The 15,759-nt window shown below is 48.8% G+C and overlaps 1 protein-coding gene across 4 annotated transcripts; it reads right to left on the bottom strand.

The window, feature by feature from the left end:
* Nucleotides 1-11: 11 nt before the first annotated feature.
* Nucleotides 12-15,497, bottom strand: LTB4R2 (leukotriene B4 receptor 2). Of its 4 annotated transcripts, XM_059730475.1 has the most exons (4): nt 15,440-15,497; nt 8,436-8,568; nt 3,590-3,659; nt 12-3,077 (listed from the first exon to the last, which is right to left on the bottom strand). In XM_059730475.1, the coding sequence occupies exons 3-4, from the start codon at nt 3,592-3,594 to the stop codon at nt 1,955-1,957; spliced, it is 1,128 nt and encodes a 375-aa protein (XP_059586458.1). In that variant the 5' UTR covers nt 3,595-3,659; nt 8,436-8,568; nt 15,440-15,497; the 3' UTR covers nt 12-1,954. The 4 variants fall into 4 exon arrangements, with proteins under 4 accessions (XP_059586458.1, XP_059586460.1, XP_059586459.1 ...); XM_059730477.1 differs by lacking the exon at nt 8,436-8,568 and having other exon boundaries at nt 15,440-15,487; XM_059730476.1 differs by lacking the exons at nt 8,436-8,568; nt 15,440-15,497 and adding an exon at nt 6,618-7,058.
* Nucleotides 15,498-15,759: the final 262 nt, after the last annotated feature.

Below are 15,759 nucleotides of genomic sequence, written 5' to 3'. Positions count from 1 at the left end.
CCCTTGCAAGGTACTTTATAAAATTGTTTATTGCAAATATTTCAGTAGAATACATTGATGGGCTAATAATACCAGGAGAGTCTCAATATCTGTCTGTCCTTCCATCCATCCTCATGCATACAGTCTATGTACCTGTTTCTAAACATTCAAATTAAAGTGATCTCTAATAAAATGAAACCTAAAAATGTAATACTGAAAGGATCTGTGAAATGCTGTGGGAACCATTGGGCTGAAGTTCCGTAGTGTAGCTGGGAGAGATGGGTAGGTCACGCCATGTAACAATATGGATGGCATAAGGCACATTTACACATGCAATTAATGCAAAGCAATAAACTCCGGAGTTGATTGCTCTGGAGTGTATTGTTCCTGTGTGTGCCATTTGAACATGCACTTGGGAGCAATAAACTCTGAAGCAATAAATTCCAGCGTTTATTGTCATTTGAACATGCATCCAGGAATGCAGCACGTTGAGCCGGGTCAAAGCAGCCTCAGCTGACAAGAAGCCTGAGGGGTCAGCCTGCCAGCCTGGGGCTGCTCCGCTTGGCTCAACCCTCTGTGGAAGGGCTGGCTGGGGCACATGGGTGCTTCAGCGTCAGGGCCGGATTAATGAATAGGCAAACTAGGAACATGCCTAGGGTCCTTCCCTCCATGGTGGTGGCACAAATGACCCAATCGGCCTCCTGTCCCTTCCCTTCCCTTCCCCTCCCCTCTGCTGGCCTTGCCACAGTGGTGGCCGCTTCCTAGAGGTGGTTCTGAGCTGCACTCCCCACAGGCAACAGTACCAGGGTTGGGAGAGAGGTCTTGACCAGCCCGGGGCCCACAAGTTTGTTTGCCCAAGGACCACTAAAGGGTTAATCTGCCCTGTTTAGCATAGGGCTAACATATAGGCACCCCCCACACTGAAGCACCCTCATGCCCCAGGCAGCATCCAGTCCTGTGAATTTTTTTACTCTGCCACAGCATAGTACTCATATTTACAAGTGCTAACCTGCTGCAGAGTAAATTAGTTTAGTCCAGCCTAATAGGGTTGCACATGTATATGCCAAGATGTTTACTATGCAGCTAATTAATCTACCATTCAGTAAACATCCTGTGTAGATTTTCCCAGTCAGCTAATATCAGAGGCATGAGTTATAGGTTTTGTATAACTTTTGTAAGGATCCTAATCATGATCCAGCTCCCCTATCATGCCAGGTGTTGTACAGACCCCAGGTGTAATTAGGCCTCCAAACGAACCCTCTTCACAATGAGAAGAAATCTATGGAGCTTAAGGAGACAAAGTATATTATGGAAAACGGAGGTGCCACTCTGAAAAAGAGAAGCTTACTCACGGATGGGCCTATTACACATCATCCTCTCCGGCTTCTCCCACATATGACCAGAGGGGATCTGCTGCCATTAATACAGGTAGCGGAGTGATAATATCAGAAAACTCCCCTTTAAGAGGATATTAAAGGGGAAAAGCCCACAAAATTTAGTTTTACAGTAAAATTTAGTTTTCTTAAAGGGACTGTGTCCATGAGGACCATCTGGCAGCAAGAAACTTCATCTTTAAAGAAAAAGTGTCTGTGCAGTACTGTGGGTAAACACTGCATTTTAACAGGCAGCATGATGCTGGAAGGCATCAGTATTTAGCAGTGATTACTTTCCCTTTAAGAGTAAGTTAAAGAAAAAGTGTCCATAAAGATTAGATTCTGGCAGTACAAACCTCTTCTCTTAAAAAGGGGAAATCTCTATGTGAGTCACAGCATGGCAATAGTCTGCTCTTAAAGGTGAAGTCACTGTAAGGACCAGAATATGGCAGTCAGAACCTGTACTCTTAAAGGGGAAGCCTCTATTAGTACCAGAGTTTGAGAAAATGCACCCTTAAACAGAAAATGTCCATGAGAGATGGAGTCTGGCAATTAAAAAATACCTGCACATGGGACTAAGTGCATAAAGCTTGGTAGAGACATCACCCAAGGGGTGAAGCCTGACCCACAGCTCCATCTTGCTGTGTCCTCTGGGCTCCTGCTTCCACCTTCCCCATCAACATGCCCTCTTCCCCCACTACCAGGTCCTTATCCAGGTCCCTCTGGGACTGGGATTTCTTGTTCATCTCCCCAGAGGCTCCCTCAAAGAACTGAGCAATGAACTTGGCTCCTGAGGTCTTAATTAGGTCTCCAGCAGCAAAGACATAGAGGACAGGATTGATGCTGCTGCTAAGGAAAGCCAGTGCTGTGGCCCCTACCCTTCCAGACTTCCAGGCATTGGTCAGTCTCTCTGCTGCCTCCCCAGAGGTCAAGTTCGAGGCCACCTGCAGGATGTTGACCACATGGTAGGGCACCCAAAGGACAGTGAAGCAAATCACAATGGCAGCAATGAGCTTTTCTGTCCGAGCACCTCGGCGTTTCCATTGTCTTCCCTGGACTTTCACCAAGATGGCAGAATAGCACCCTATGATGATGCCATAGGGGACCAAAAAGGCCACTGTGGTCTCCATGGTGAAGTGGAAGATGGCCAATGCTGGCTTGGCATGGCAGGGCTCACAAGTGTACCGATTCCAGGACTTATACTCCACTACCCGACGGTAGATGAAGGCTGGGACTGCCAACAAGATGGCCACTAACCAAATGACAGCCAATATTTTCACCACCAGGTGCTTCTTGCGGATGGCTTGAGAGAGGTAAGGCCGGTAGACAGCCAAGCACCGGTCTACGCTCATGAGGGTGATAATAAAGATGCTAGTGTACATGTTGATACAACAAAGGTAGTAGACGCCCTTGCAGATGTGTTCTCCAAAGAACCAGCCCTCAAAGATGAGGAAGAGGATGAAGAAAGGCGTGAGGAGCAGGACAATGCTGTCAGCCAAGGCCAAATTGAGGACAAGGAGGCAGGTGACGGAGCGACGGCTGGGCTTCATTTTCCACAAGATACTCCAAACGACAAAAAAATTTCCTGGCAAGCCAATGAGAGCAGCTAGAAGGAGGAATATTGTCCCTGCTACTCTGGAAGTTGTGAAGTTCAGGAGGGTGATGTTGCCAGTAGTATGGAGGCACTGGTTCATGCTGATATGAGGTGGGGTGAGAGGAGTCTCCCTACATGAAGGAAAAGAGAAAGAGCGGCAGTGAAGGTGGAAGTGGGTTTAGAAAGTCTAGAATTGGATGAAATACTGTGTAATGACAGAACAGGAGAGAGAGAGAGAGCTGTATGGAGATGGCACAGTAGACAGGCAAACAGATTGGTAGATTCAAATGGAGATAGAAAGAGAAAGGGATAAGATAGTTGAAGACAGAGGGAAAATGTAGGTGACTGGGTAAAAATAGAGATGGGTAGGGGAGATAATTAAACTAGTAGTAGAGAAAGAATTAATTTAATAGAGAGAATAAAAGAAAGACATAGGAGTTTTTACCCTATCCCTCAGTTACCTTTCAAAACCCCTGACAGTGACCCTTCATCAAGACCTACAGTCCCCTGTTTTACAGCCTTGGGCTTCTCCCCAGTCCTCCCCCTCACTCCCGAACCACAGCCCTTCCACAAGCTCAGCACTGCACTCCTCTGTACCTACAGCTCCACCAACGGCCCTCAGCCCTGATGCAGTATCACTTACGCCATTGAGATGCCTCCAAGACCAGCTGGTGGGTCCCGTCTTCCACTAACCCATTTACTCCATGGTCTCTCTGGGGAGGAAAGTGTCTGTCAGTCTTGGTGGAGACTAGACTGGAGCAGCTGAGTAACAGAGGAGCCTTGAGGCATAGGGCTGGGACTGCCTGACGCAGGAGTGGTTGGCTGGATTCGCCGTGCTCTCCGCCACTCCCTCCAGCCCCAAGTCAGGGCACGTTGGGAGAGCTGGGAAGCACCCAGGAATGTGCAGGAATGCAGGTGGCTGCTCTCGAACTCACCCTTTTTCTCCTCCTTGCACTTGCCTCCCAGAGGCAGTGATCAGGACTTACAAGAAAAAGGATGAATAGGCAGGATGAGTGTTCCACTGATAAGCTTCCTCAGTCTCTTTGGGGAGGGAAACTGCAGGCTTTCTAAGAAAACGACCACTCCCACAGCTCTGCTGATGCTCCTCCATTTAGTCCTCATCTCCCCCGCAGCCCCACTTCTGCTCATGCCCTTAACTCCTGATCCGCAGCCCTCTGCTAACTCAGCCTTGACACATCCCATGTAATTCTGCCAGTGCTCACTACCTCCCACTCACAGCCTGCATTTTCTTTGCCCTGGCTGGCAGCTCCTATTCTTCCATGAGAGTTTACCCCCTTAATACGGTTCAAAAAGAATCCCTCTGGGAGTCTGTTGCTATTACACCAATCTGCCTTCCTTGAGGAAAATTTTGCCTTGTATAATGTGCCCCAGCAGCTTATGGGGAAAGTTTCATGCCTGGCTTCATCCTGTTCCTGCTGGAACTCAAAAGTGGAGTTCCATGGCCAGACCTCACCGCTGTGCTCCTCACTGGGGCTGGGGGTTTTGGCAAAGGTGTCTGTTCTTCTGACCGGCCTGGAGAGGAGACTGAGTATAAAAGAGCCTGCAGGGAGGCTTCCTGTCAGCTGGGATAAAACCCACCACCCCTTTCTAACCACTAGATCCCACTTCTCTCCCAAAGCTGGGGCAGAGCCCAGAAGTTCTAGTTAACACTACTCTGCCCTGCACTAGCATACTAGACCCCAGTCCCCTCTTACAGCTAGGGACAGACACAGGAGTACTGGATCCCAGTCCATTCCACTCCAATCCAATAAGCCCTTCTCCCCTGCTAGACCTGGGGTGGAATCCAGGATTTCACCCCACCATTCACCAATTAGACCCACGGTTTCAGGCTATGAGTATCCCTTTTCCCCCCTGTTGGTAAGTCTGGGGTCTGGTGCCTCCATGGGTGTATCCTTGCTGCCTCCTGCAGAAGGGAATGAGCCCTAGTCCATGTAGCTCTGGAGTCTGAACCCCTCCTGCCCTCTGCTGAAAGGGTTAAGGTGTGCTGTGTGCATGTCTGTACAATTATTGTATAGCATCACTTAGGAAAAAGTCTTTGAAATACTTTCCTGGGGCATCACCTGATACATTACACAGTTGGAACCATATAGTCTCAGGGATTCTTACATTATCTTATATCTCTGACCCTCTGTATGGATGAAGGCACTACATCTCACCCAGTTACACCTGGATGGATCCCCCTCATTTGAAAGTGCTTAAAGCATACCAGCCAGAGGCAACCCACCTGGGTTAAAAGCCATCAGGTGATGGAAACTCCCATTTCCCTTTGGAGTTTGTTCCAAGGGTTTATGACCCTCATGGTGAAAATATGTTCCTCATTTCTGTTTGGAATTTGTCTGGATTTAACTCCTAAACAGTGGTTCTTGTTCTGGGTTGCATCCCAGATTAAAAGGCTCTATAGTAACCATCCATTTGTCTTATGCCCCCCTATTTACTCATCTCTTCGTAAATTAAATAGATTTTAAGCATCCTGCTATAAAAACCTTTTCTTCATCCTTTCCACATCCTCCCCAGTTTTTGAACACCTTTTTTACACTGTGAACACCAGGGGCCAGATTTTATTCCACCTATTAGGTACAAAAGTGGATTGATTTATATTCCACCCTGCTCCAGTCCAGGATAAACTATTAATACAAAAGGTAGGTGGATCTTTACCCTCCTCCTTGCTGCTTTTTTGTGACTCAATCATAAAAGTCAAATGACAGTCTCTTACAAAGTTAGCACTGAACCTTGCTAACCTTATCACCAGAAGCAAACTTCCTACAGCCCAAAACACTCTGATTGGATGCAGAACATGCCATGACAAGAAATGCACAACCTGCCAACATATCTCCACCACCCCCACTATTACTACACCCCACAACAGAGCCATCAGCATTCCTGGATCTTACAGCTGCACCTCCAGAAATGTAATATACCTCATCCAATGCACCAAATGCCCTGATGGAAAATACCTAGGAGAGACCAAACAACAACAGTGCACCAGAATGAATGCACACTGGAAATCTATTAAAGACAAAAATACCCAATGACCGGTGGGGGCACAGTTCTCACAAGAAAGCCACTCTCTCTCCAATCTCTCAGTTCTAATCCTCAAAGGGAATTTACATAATACTGTTCACAGACGAGTCTCTGAACTTCACCTCATCAACCTCCTGGATACAAAAAATCATGGACTAAATATAGACATTGAATTTATGACACATTATAATATAACCCGGGCAGTACTCCAAGAGGTACCCCCTCTCCAATTGAAGGGATCAGAGCAGGTGCACAAGTGCTGTGGGAGGTGTAGGGACTCTCCTCCCCCTATAGAGCAGAGCCAGACCACCACTGGGGACTTAACCATACATCTTTTAATGAGGGAACAATACTAGGAACATAACTGGCATAATCAGGGGGTATAGTGGACACCACAGTGCCCCAAGGGGGCAGGATTCAACAAAGGTTAGACACTTACAATCATTGGCAAAAGACAGGGTTAACAAAATATAAAACACAAACAGCAGAGCAAACAATACTGGTTGGGGAAATATAAAAAGGCACAAAATACAAAATGTCAAAGAAATATAGGGCCTAGGTATCTGGAGGGGGAGAAAGCACAATGGCTCCTTTCTACTGCAAGAATTTCTCCTTGTTAGCTCACTCACCCCAAGTCACCAAAGCTGGGACTGGAACTCAGATCTCCCACATGGTAGGCAGGAACAGTGCCACATAGCCACCAGTGCTGATACTGCTTTATTCTGCTAGGGGTCTTGACCTTCCTGGAGCCCCGGCCTCGGGTCAAGCTGCCTGGCATCTGATTGGAGGAGCTAGAAGCCAAGCTGGGAACCCCTCAGGTCACTGCTCAGATCCTCCTGATGGCCACAGCCTCTCGTAGGAGATCTTGGAGCCCAGTAGGAAGCCTCTCCTACTGGCCACAGCCTCTCTTAGGAGATCCTGGAGCCTAGCAGACAGCCTCTTCTGCCGGCCACATGCCATGCTGCTGAGGGTCCAACTACTGCCTGCAGGTCCTGCTCCTTCAGGCTCTTCTGGGGCAACTATTTCCGCCCCGCTGGCTCAGCTCTTGCCAGCTCTTTGAAGCTCCTTCCTCATAGTCCCTCACTGGTCTCTCCCCTGAGTCAGCCCCGCTGCCCCTTTTATCCCCCTCCAGGGGACCCAAGGGGCCAATCAGGGGACATGAGGGCTGAATCTCTGGGGCCTGATTGGTGAGGAAAGGGAATCCCAAGTCCTCCAATCATCTTTTACCCCTTCAAAACCCCTGGGCTAGGTCACTGTCAGCTAGCCTGTCACAATAACTTGCTTGACATCTGACTCCCCAGGTACCTCTCCACTATTTACCTGCTATATTCATCCCCCTCCCCTCCCACCCAGCCTTTCCACTGACTTCTTCATTTACATCCTCACTGACTGGCTTTCTTGCATACAGACCAGCATCTGGCTTCTTTGCTATTCACCCATACGGGAAGAGCACGCACCAACTACAGATGCTTCCTCAGCCTGACAAAGGGTTTTTAAACCTGAAAGCTTGCTAAGAAAAAAATGTCCAACTATTTAGTTGGTCTAATAAAAGATATCAGATTTCCCCAAAGAACCTTGTCAGCCTCTTACAAAAGCAGATGTATTAATGGTTCTTTAGGGACTTGAGTAGGTGGAATAGGATCATATTTAGTGACCTAAATCTACTTAGATATCTAACAGTGGAATAGTTTCTGGCTCCAGAACTATGTACAGTTTTCCAGTTATGGTCTTCACAATACCATTTGTGGTAGTAAAATTACCTCCCTAGACCTAAAGGTAGGCAGTCTTTGGGTAGATGCGATATCTTGTATTAGAAAACAAATAGCTGCAAAAAAGTTGTTACTTTTTGCAGCTATTTAGTTGATCTAATAAAAGAAATTGCCTCTGTCCAAAGACTTTGCCAAATTGCCAGCCTTCTGTACTCAGACCAATATGGCTACTGCCTGTATCCCTAGACCTATGCACAGCTTCCCTGTGCATTTGTCTGAGGGTCACTGTGACAATGCCAGCACTATGGTCTGGTGTCCTTTGTGACAACAGCACTATGACCTGGTTGTCCCTCCTCTTGCCCTCCCTGAGGAGAACTGTTCCCAGATGGGGTGCTTGCCCACTATGACTTGATGGAAAAAGTCTATACTATTCTGCCTCTGTGGGGGACGATGACTTATCCAGTTGGGGCAGACTCAGTGTGTTCCTGAATGCCATTTGGCAAAACCCTTATGGGGTCTAGATCGGGAGCTCCTCCACCACTACACTCCTGCCACTGGCTTCCATACGGCTCCTTGATCACACCAGACCTGGGCTCCGGTAGCTGCGTTGATCACACTCTGACCATCTAGCCAGCCTTGGAACATCTTAACAATGCCTCCCTGGACTCATATCTGGAGTTCCCAGCAGTTCATCTAGTATGAAAATAAAGAAACATGGGCAGTCTGGCTGCCTCTCACCTTCTTCTGGTGTGTGTCTTCATCGGTCGTCTGAGAGTTCCTCCCGGCTTTTCTGGCAGCCTTTTACCTCTGCCCCAAGGCACGTCTAGCCAGTCAGCATCAGGGCTCACCTCCCAGCTGTGGCTTGTGCCCCCTGTGGGAGGAGTGCCCATCTGAAGTGAGTCAGGGCCAGGGTTCTTCTCATCCAGGACCCCAGGTTCCCTGGGGCTCAGCGTGTAGTCTGAGAGACTCCCGGCCAGGGCCTCTCTCCCTGGTAATTGCAGTTTCCCTGCCGTGACTTCCAGCGAGCAGCACTCTGGCTGTGTCTCCTGTGGCACTACATCTAACGCTCTGGCCACATTGCCCCAAGCTAGGAGGGCTTTTCATTAGCAGATAAAAAAAAGAGGCAGCAAGCGGGGGTTTCTCTTTCCTTAATGCCCTCACCCTGCTACAGTCACACGTGCAATTTGGCAGTAGTGTTACAGCTTGTGTTTAGTGGCTTGTCCACTTGGACCCCCTAAATTAATATTTTCCAATTTTTTTATACTTGGGGCATATTTTTTTCTGTAGTAAAACTGGTGGCACACTTCACTCTTACACCTCAGAAATATAGAACATATTCCATTCCCTTGCCAGAAGAAATCAATCCAGTACTCAGATTCACTATTAAAACAATGGCACCAAATACATCTTTCCTTAAGAAAAAGATTAGTTTCTATACCAGTGGTTCTCCACCTTTGTATCCCCAAGACCATCCTCCATAAGTTTTCTGAATTTCTCAGCATCCCAGTTGAGAAATCACTGAGATAGATCAAAATTCAGAAAAGACATGGTGGGGGGCTTTGAGGCCAAAAAAGTTGACAATCACTGACTTAGCTGATGGCTCTTAAGTGCAGCAGAGGCAGGGCTTCATCTTGCTGCGGCCTGCTCCTTCTAGTGCCTGTCCCCTCCTGACCCCTGATCTGTATCTCAGGAGGCAAAGTCAGATCCCATTCTTGAGACCTGCAAACTAGGGCTGTGCAAAATTTCGCCGGCTATTTCACTCTGACACTGTTTCAACCAATTTCGAGGTGAAAACAGCAAAATCGGAACAAAACAAAGGCAGTCGAAAAAGCCTCAGAGCAAAACGAGGCTGGTTGAAATGTTTCAAAAGTCGAAACATTTCAACCATAGGCTGGGGATGGGAAGTCAGTCCAGCTGGGCTGACTTCCCATCCCCAACGCAAGATCCGGAAGGGGCCAGGAGGCAGCTCAGCTGGACTGCTTCCCGGGGTCCCTGGGCTGCCTCCCAGCCCCAGCATGATCTAGCACAGGGCCTGGAAAGCAACCCAGCTGGGCTGCCTCCCATCCCCAGTGCAATCTAGCGGGGACACTAGAAAGCAGCCCATCTGGGCTGCTTTCTGCCCCTGGACCAATTTAGCCTGGGGGACTGGAAAGCAGCCCAGCTGGGCTGCCTTCTGTCCCAGTGTGATGTAGCACTGGGGATGGGAAGTCAGCCCAGCTGGTTTGACTTCCCATCCCCAGCAAAACTCCAAACAGCATCAAAACAGACTTTGTTTCAACAGAACAGAATGGAACAGCTGTTTCAACTTGAAATGAAATTCGCTCAACCATCGAAACTCAAAGCGAAATGGAACGGTGCCATTTTGCACAGCCCTACTGCAAACCTTTCTCTGTCTCCTCCCTTTCCAATCCCCTGACAGTGGTCAGCATAATTCCCCTCTCTATACACATATGTTTGCCCTGAGCACTGAAAGACTGAAAGAGCTTGCTAAGCTTCCAATGGTGCTAGGCTCATATACTTTGAAAACCCCGGCCTACCCCTTTTGAGAGCTGCATTCCTTCAAGAGATTATAAGTCTAAAAATGGTCTCCTACCTAATATATGATAAAGGATGGGCAATGCTCAGTAGGTCATTGTTAAACAACCAATCAAAAACAAAGCTGATATAGGTTAATCTACACGGCAAAGCTTTGCTGGTAGAACTACTTTGTTTAGGAATGTTCATAGACTAGTGCTTCTTAGCCTTTTTAGACTTAAGGCACCCCTGGGTAGACTCATGGTACCCCTTGGAAAATGCCAGCTCTTCGGTTTCATTTTTTTTTTCTTTTTAGTTTTCACTTTTTTTTTTTTTACTACAGAATAATAGAGAAGTTCTTTTCATTGCTAAGAACACAGAAAGACCACAACTATGGATTTCTATTTGGAATCTCTGGGTTTATCTAGCAAATCGTGTTTGCAAACACTTGACACTGGTCCAGCTGCTGTTGTGCTGGGGCTGTTGCCCACCCCATTCATTAGCATGACTTATAGTTTCATAGTAGCTAGGGTCAGGAGGGACCTGAACGGATCATCTAGCCTGACCCCCTGCCACAGGCAGGAATGAATGCTAGGTTCACAAGACCCCAGATCATCCAAACTCCTTCGTCCACCTCATCCAAAGCACCTCCGTGGTTCTGACCCCACCCCTACCCACTTATCCCCACTTCATGTATATTGAATACCAAGAATGAGGTAGTATCATCCTCTTAGATGGGCACATATTCAGTACCCTTCTCAGGCATCAGAGGGCAGAGTTGGGAGAGTGAGGGTGAGTAGGCAGAGCTTACTTCATGGCAGTATTTTGGGGTGCAGTTTAAACATGGTGTAGAAATGCCCACATTCTGCTTATGCTCCCTGTCTGCCTCTTGCCTTATGCTCAGCCTTAGATCACTTTAGGGTAGGGACCATCTGTTTTGTTCTGCATTTTGGACGTAGGTGGTCCTTAGAGATCTGATCCACTACATGGGTTAGTAGGTGATATGGAAATACAAACCACAGTCATAATTTCCAGATCCTCATGTTAAGCATCAAACAGAGGAAAGTTTCACCATGAGACCAGCCCTAATGGCAAACAAGGTTTGGAACTCAGTGAGGTAGTTGTACAGAAAAGCAGAGAGGAAGCCAAAGATAACATCAGTACAATATGAACAAGATAACACAGCTAATGACAAAGCAGGACGAGGCTTACACAAAAAAGGGGGAGAGAAGGATATTATTAGCTGTTTTTGCTAATTTCTTGTTATTTTTGGAGAGTCAAAGTACCCTTCACTGGAATGGCTACAATAAACATCACACAGAGGGAAAATGAGGCATAAATGTACTAAGCAACCTGCTTAGAGAGGACAGGAAACCAAGAATTCTGACTCTGAACCCTGTCCCCACTCTAATTATTAGACGCTATTCCAGTCCCAAAGGTAGGGATGGAAACCAAGGCTGTATCCACATGAGTGCAGACATTTGTTTCCCTAGGGACAATTAGCAGTGGCACACTTTGTGCCACTGCTACTTGTCCCTAGGGAATGCCCGTGCATTGTGCCCTCTGGCACATGGCAGGTTACCCTGGGTAGGGTAGGGGGGGCTGGGTCCAGCAACTGTGATGGCCACAGGAGCCTTACGTGGGGTCCTGGGGACTGTGGGGAGCTGTAGCCATGGCCCTCCTACAGGTGGGAGCCTGGATGGCAGCTGGAGTGTGGCTCCAGCCAGAAAAGCTGTGGTTTTGGGCAGCATGTGCTGCCCCTACATGTGCCACCCTGGTTTTTTTGGTGTGGAATTTTTGACCCTGGGATCTCCCAGGGTCAAAACCCCCCACTATGCTGCAAGCTAGCAGCACGAGGAATGCCTGCATGTGCAGTGTATGGGCTGCAGATGGGTCTGCAGTGCCACATAACACATGTTCACACTTGTCTGGACACAGCCCAGAAGTCCTGATGTCCAACCCTCCCTGTTATAACCAATTAGACCCCACTCTTCCTCCAGAGCTAGGGGTTTAACCCCAGGAGTCCTAAATCCCATCTCCATCTTACAGCTGTTGCAATTCCCTTATTAGATTGAATAAGATAAATAGGATCATTTGAGATCAATGCCTGGATGAAAACTTCCTGGTTTCTCCCAACCCTGATGTGAACCCCAGACATGGCTGCCCACGGCCCAGCTTGACAACCAGTGCCTGGATGCAGTTGGGTTTTGGATGCATGTGAACCATTTGAAGATGATTCCAGACTAGACAGAGAGAGCTATTAGTGGTGGCCAGTTTGCATGATCTGGGGGCAGACTAGGATGCCCATCATTAATGGTAGTTGAGCTTCACCTTGTTATTCAGGTTTGTAGCCTTGGGGTGTTTCTGGATCCTCTTCAGCATCTGGATCTCCACATGGTAGTGGTGGCTTGGAGCACCTTTCACTAACTTGCATACAGTGAGAAGACTGTGATCTCTTGTTGTAGATTTAGATCTCTCCACTATCATCCATGCTGTTGTCATCTCAAAAGATAGATTAATGCAATACACTCTACAGAGGACTGCCCTTGATGACCATCTGGAAGCTCCAGGTGCTGCATAATTCAGTGGCAGACCTTCTTATGGTCCAGAGTCCTCATTGGCTCTCAATAGCTTTGTAGGCATAATTCAAGGTACTGGTTCTGACCTAGAAGGCCATAAACAGACCCTATGTACTTAAGGGACCACCTTGTCTTGACTGACCTTAAGGATTGAGATGGGGCATAAAAGAGCAGGGGCAGGCAAAATATGGCCTGCGGGCTGAATCTGGCCCACTGGGTCATTCTATCAGGCCTGTAGGGCCCCTAAAAAATTTAGAAAATTAATATTTATCTGCTCCCGGCTGCCTGTCAAAGATGACAAGAGCCAAGGGCAGTAGAACCCAGGGGGAGCTTGCAACAGGACACAGCAGCCAAGCCCTGCCCCACCCCCAGCCATTTCCTTGCCCTCCTGCCCCTGCATTGCTCCACCACCACATGGCTCCCAGAGGGAGAGGGGGACTGTGTGTGTGTGTATGTATGTTCGTAGGGTGAGTCCCATATGCACACCCCACCATAAACATGCAACTACACCCCCCCTCGGACTGCCATACATGCAGACCCCCACACCCCTTCACCCATCTGAGCCACCCTCCCCCCCACACAGCCCCTCACAAACCCCTTACCCACCCACATCCCACACATCCAAGCACACTCTCACATGCTCGCTCACCCCACACCCCCACACCTATCCACCCCCGACAGACATACCCTCACCCTCCCCCACACCCTATATACCCACACAAACCTATACCCCCCCACAATATACAAGACTAAGACTTCATTTTAAGTTAGTATATACAATCATCTCTGTGTATACTACACACATATGTAAAGCAGGATAAAAATATTTTTTAAAATGAAATAAATGAATGTTTTAGATGCTTGCTTTTTAAAATATAATTGGGTATTTCTCTGGTTCCAAGATGGCAAGACCCCTTCCTGAAAGGAGTTTTTCCAGGGGCAAGGGGAGGGACTTCTGGTAGCAAAGTCAGGTTTTAGGGGGTGGGGCTTCCAATTACAAGCTGGCAACCAGGGGGTGGGGCACCTGTCAAGGGGCAAGGCTACCTATGTGGCCCTCAACAGCTTGCCAAAACTCACAAGCAGCCCTCCACTCAAAATAATTGCCCACCCCTGGTCAAGAGCAACCTCCTGTAAGTACCATCAATGCACCAGTCCTGCAGGTGAAAACTTGAGGGATGTCGTTTTTGGCAGTCACTCCTCAGTTTTGAAATTTTTGGAAAGTTGGGATATAGTTTAGGGAGTTTTGTTTGGTATTTGCTTGTAAGTTATTTTTCCCTCTCACTACAAGCTGTCCAGAGCTTTGTTGAGGAGAGAAGCCTATAAATCTATAAATAAATATTAAATACTTAAATAAATAATAGGAGAATTAGTGGAGACAAATTTAGCAAGGCAGCGATGGGCCTTTATCATTACCTTTGGCTTCTGTGCTCAGTCTGATTTAAGACATAGGGTGCATCTATACATGCAATTAATTTGAATGAATAAACTCTGGTGCAGTTTGCACTGGAGTTTATTGCTCCTGGGTGTACCACATGTGAATGCACACCCAGGACTGCAGCACATTGAGCCAGGCATGGGACCCAGTGGGTCAGTCTGCCAGCACAGGGCTGCTCTGACCTGTCTCAGTGTGCTGTGGAGGAGCTGGCTGGGACATGAGGGAGCCCCTGCACTGAAGCACCCTCATGCTTCAGCCCAGCCAGTGTCTTATACATCCATTGCAGTGCACTAACACCACTGCAGGATGTGTTTACAAGTAGTGTCCTACAGCAACATTTATTAGTTTACTGCAGTCTAATAGAGCCGCATGAGTAGACACTGAGGCTTTACTGCCGTGAGCTCTGCAGTAAATGTCTTGTAGGTGCACTGTAACAGAGGGCCTCCTCAGGGCCAATCTCCGTGGCCCACTCACCTGTTCTTGGGCCAACGGCCCGCCTTCGCCCGCCACGCCTTGATGTTAATTGAGTCATTGATAGATGTCACTTAAGCAGGAGGCTGCCCATTTTGGTGCCCCGATGGCAGGGGGCGCTCTCTGCGGCTCCTTTCCTCCCCTACACTGCAGCCCAAGCCTCGCAGATGGCATCTTGATGTTCACGTCCTCACCGGCCCCCATGCTGGGCCCCTGACTCCTCCTAACGGGACCCCTCCACGATCCCTCCAATCAGACAGCCTCCCCGCCTTCATTCAGGCTGCTAGCCCCCCAAAACCATTTTCCCCTCTCCGGTGTGGTCCCCCCGGGACCTTCGGCTACCAGCTCTGGCCCACCTCCAGGCCAGTCAGGACCCCAGGCCCCTGGCTCTTGGGTGTCCCTCGCGGTGGGCCCCTGGCCCTTTTGACCCTCCTGGTCCTGGCCCCAGCATGGGCCAGTCGAGGGGACTCTCTTGTTCAGGTCGGGTCTCTAGCCCCTCACTCTCTCCCAGGGTCCGCCCTCTGGGCCCTTCACAAACACAGGGGTTACCCACCCGGTGGTGGGGGCTAGGGGTTAAGGCGCCCCAACCTACCTTTCACCAGGGTGGTAACTGGCCTGGCATTTCCTGGGGGCTCCCCCACCACTGAGATCCCCACCAGGCAATCCACTCCCGGCAGGGTGCAGTTTTAGGTCATGCCCAGGACCAGGAGCCTCCACACCATCCCCTACAGCTCCTCCCTTACCTCCAGATTGTTCTCAGCAGCCCTCTGGCCAGGCAATGTTGCTGCCTGGCCTCCAGCAGCCAAACTGCCCTGTTTATATAGGCAGCCCTTGCCTCCAAAATGGCTGCCCTCGTCCGGCACCTGGTGGCTGCCAGCTCCAGGCCCTTAAAGTGGCAGGCACACACAGTGCCCTGCCACATGCACTCACAGGCAAGGTGCCTGTTTGTGCCCTCAGGTAGTTCGGGGTACCCCATCCAGGCCTTGCTCTGCCTATGAAGGAAACATCCTACTTGTTACAGTTACACAGAGGGTGAAGTCAAGCTGGAGAAAACAGAGCCAGG

This window comes from Alligator mississippiensis, chromosome 7 (genome assembly GCF_030867095.1).
Source record: "Alligator mississippiensis isolate rAllMis1 chromosome 7, rAllMis1, whole genome shotgun sequence".
Taxonomy (NCBI): Eukaryota; Metazoa; Chordata; order Crocodylia; family Alligatoridae; genus Alligator; species Alligator mississippiensis.
The sequence above is the reverse complement of the archived record's forward strand: the minus strand, read 5'-3'. Positions and strand labels throughout refer to the sequence as shown.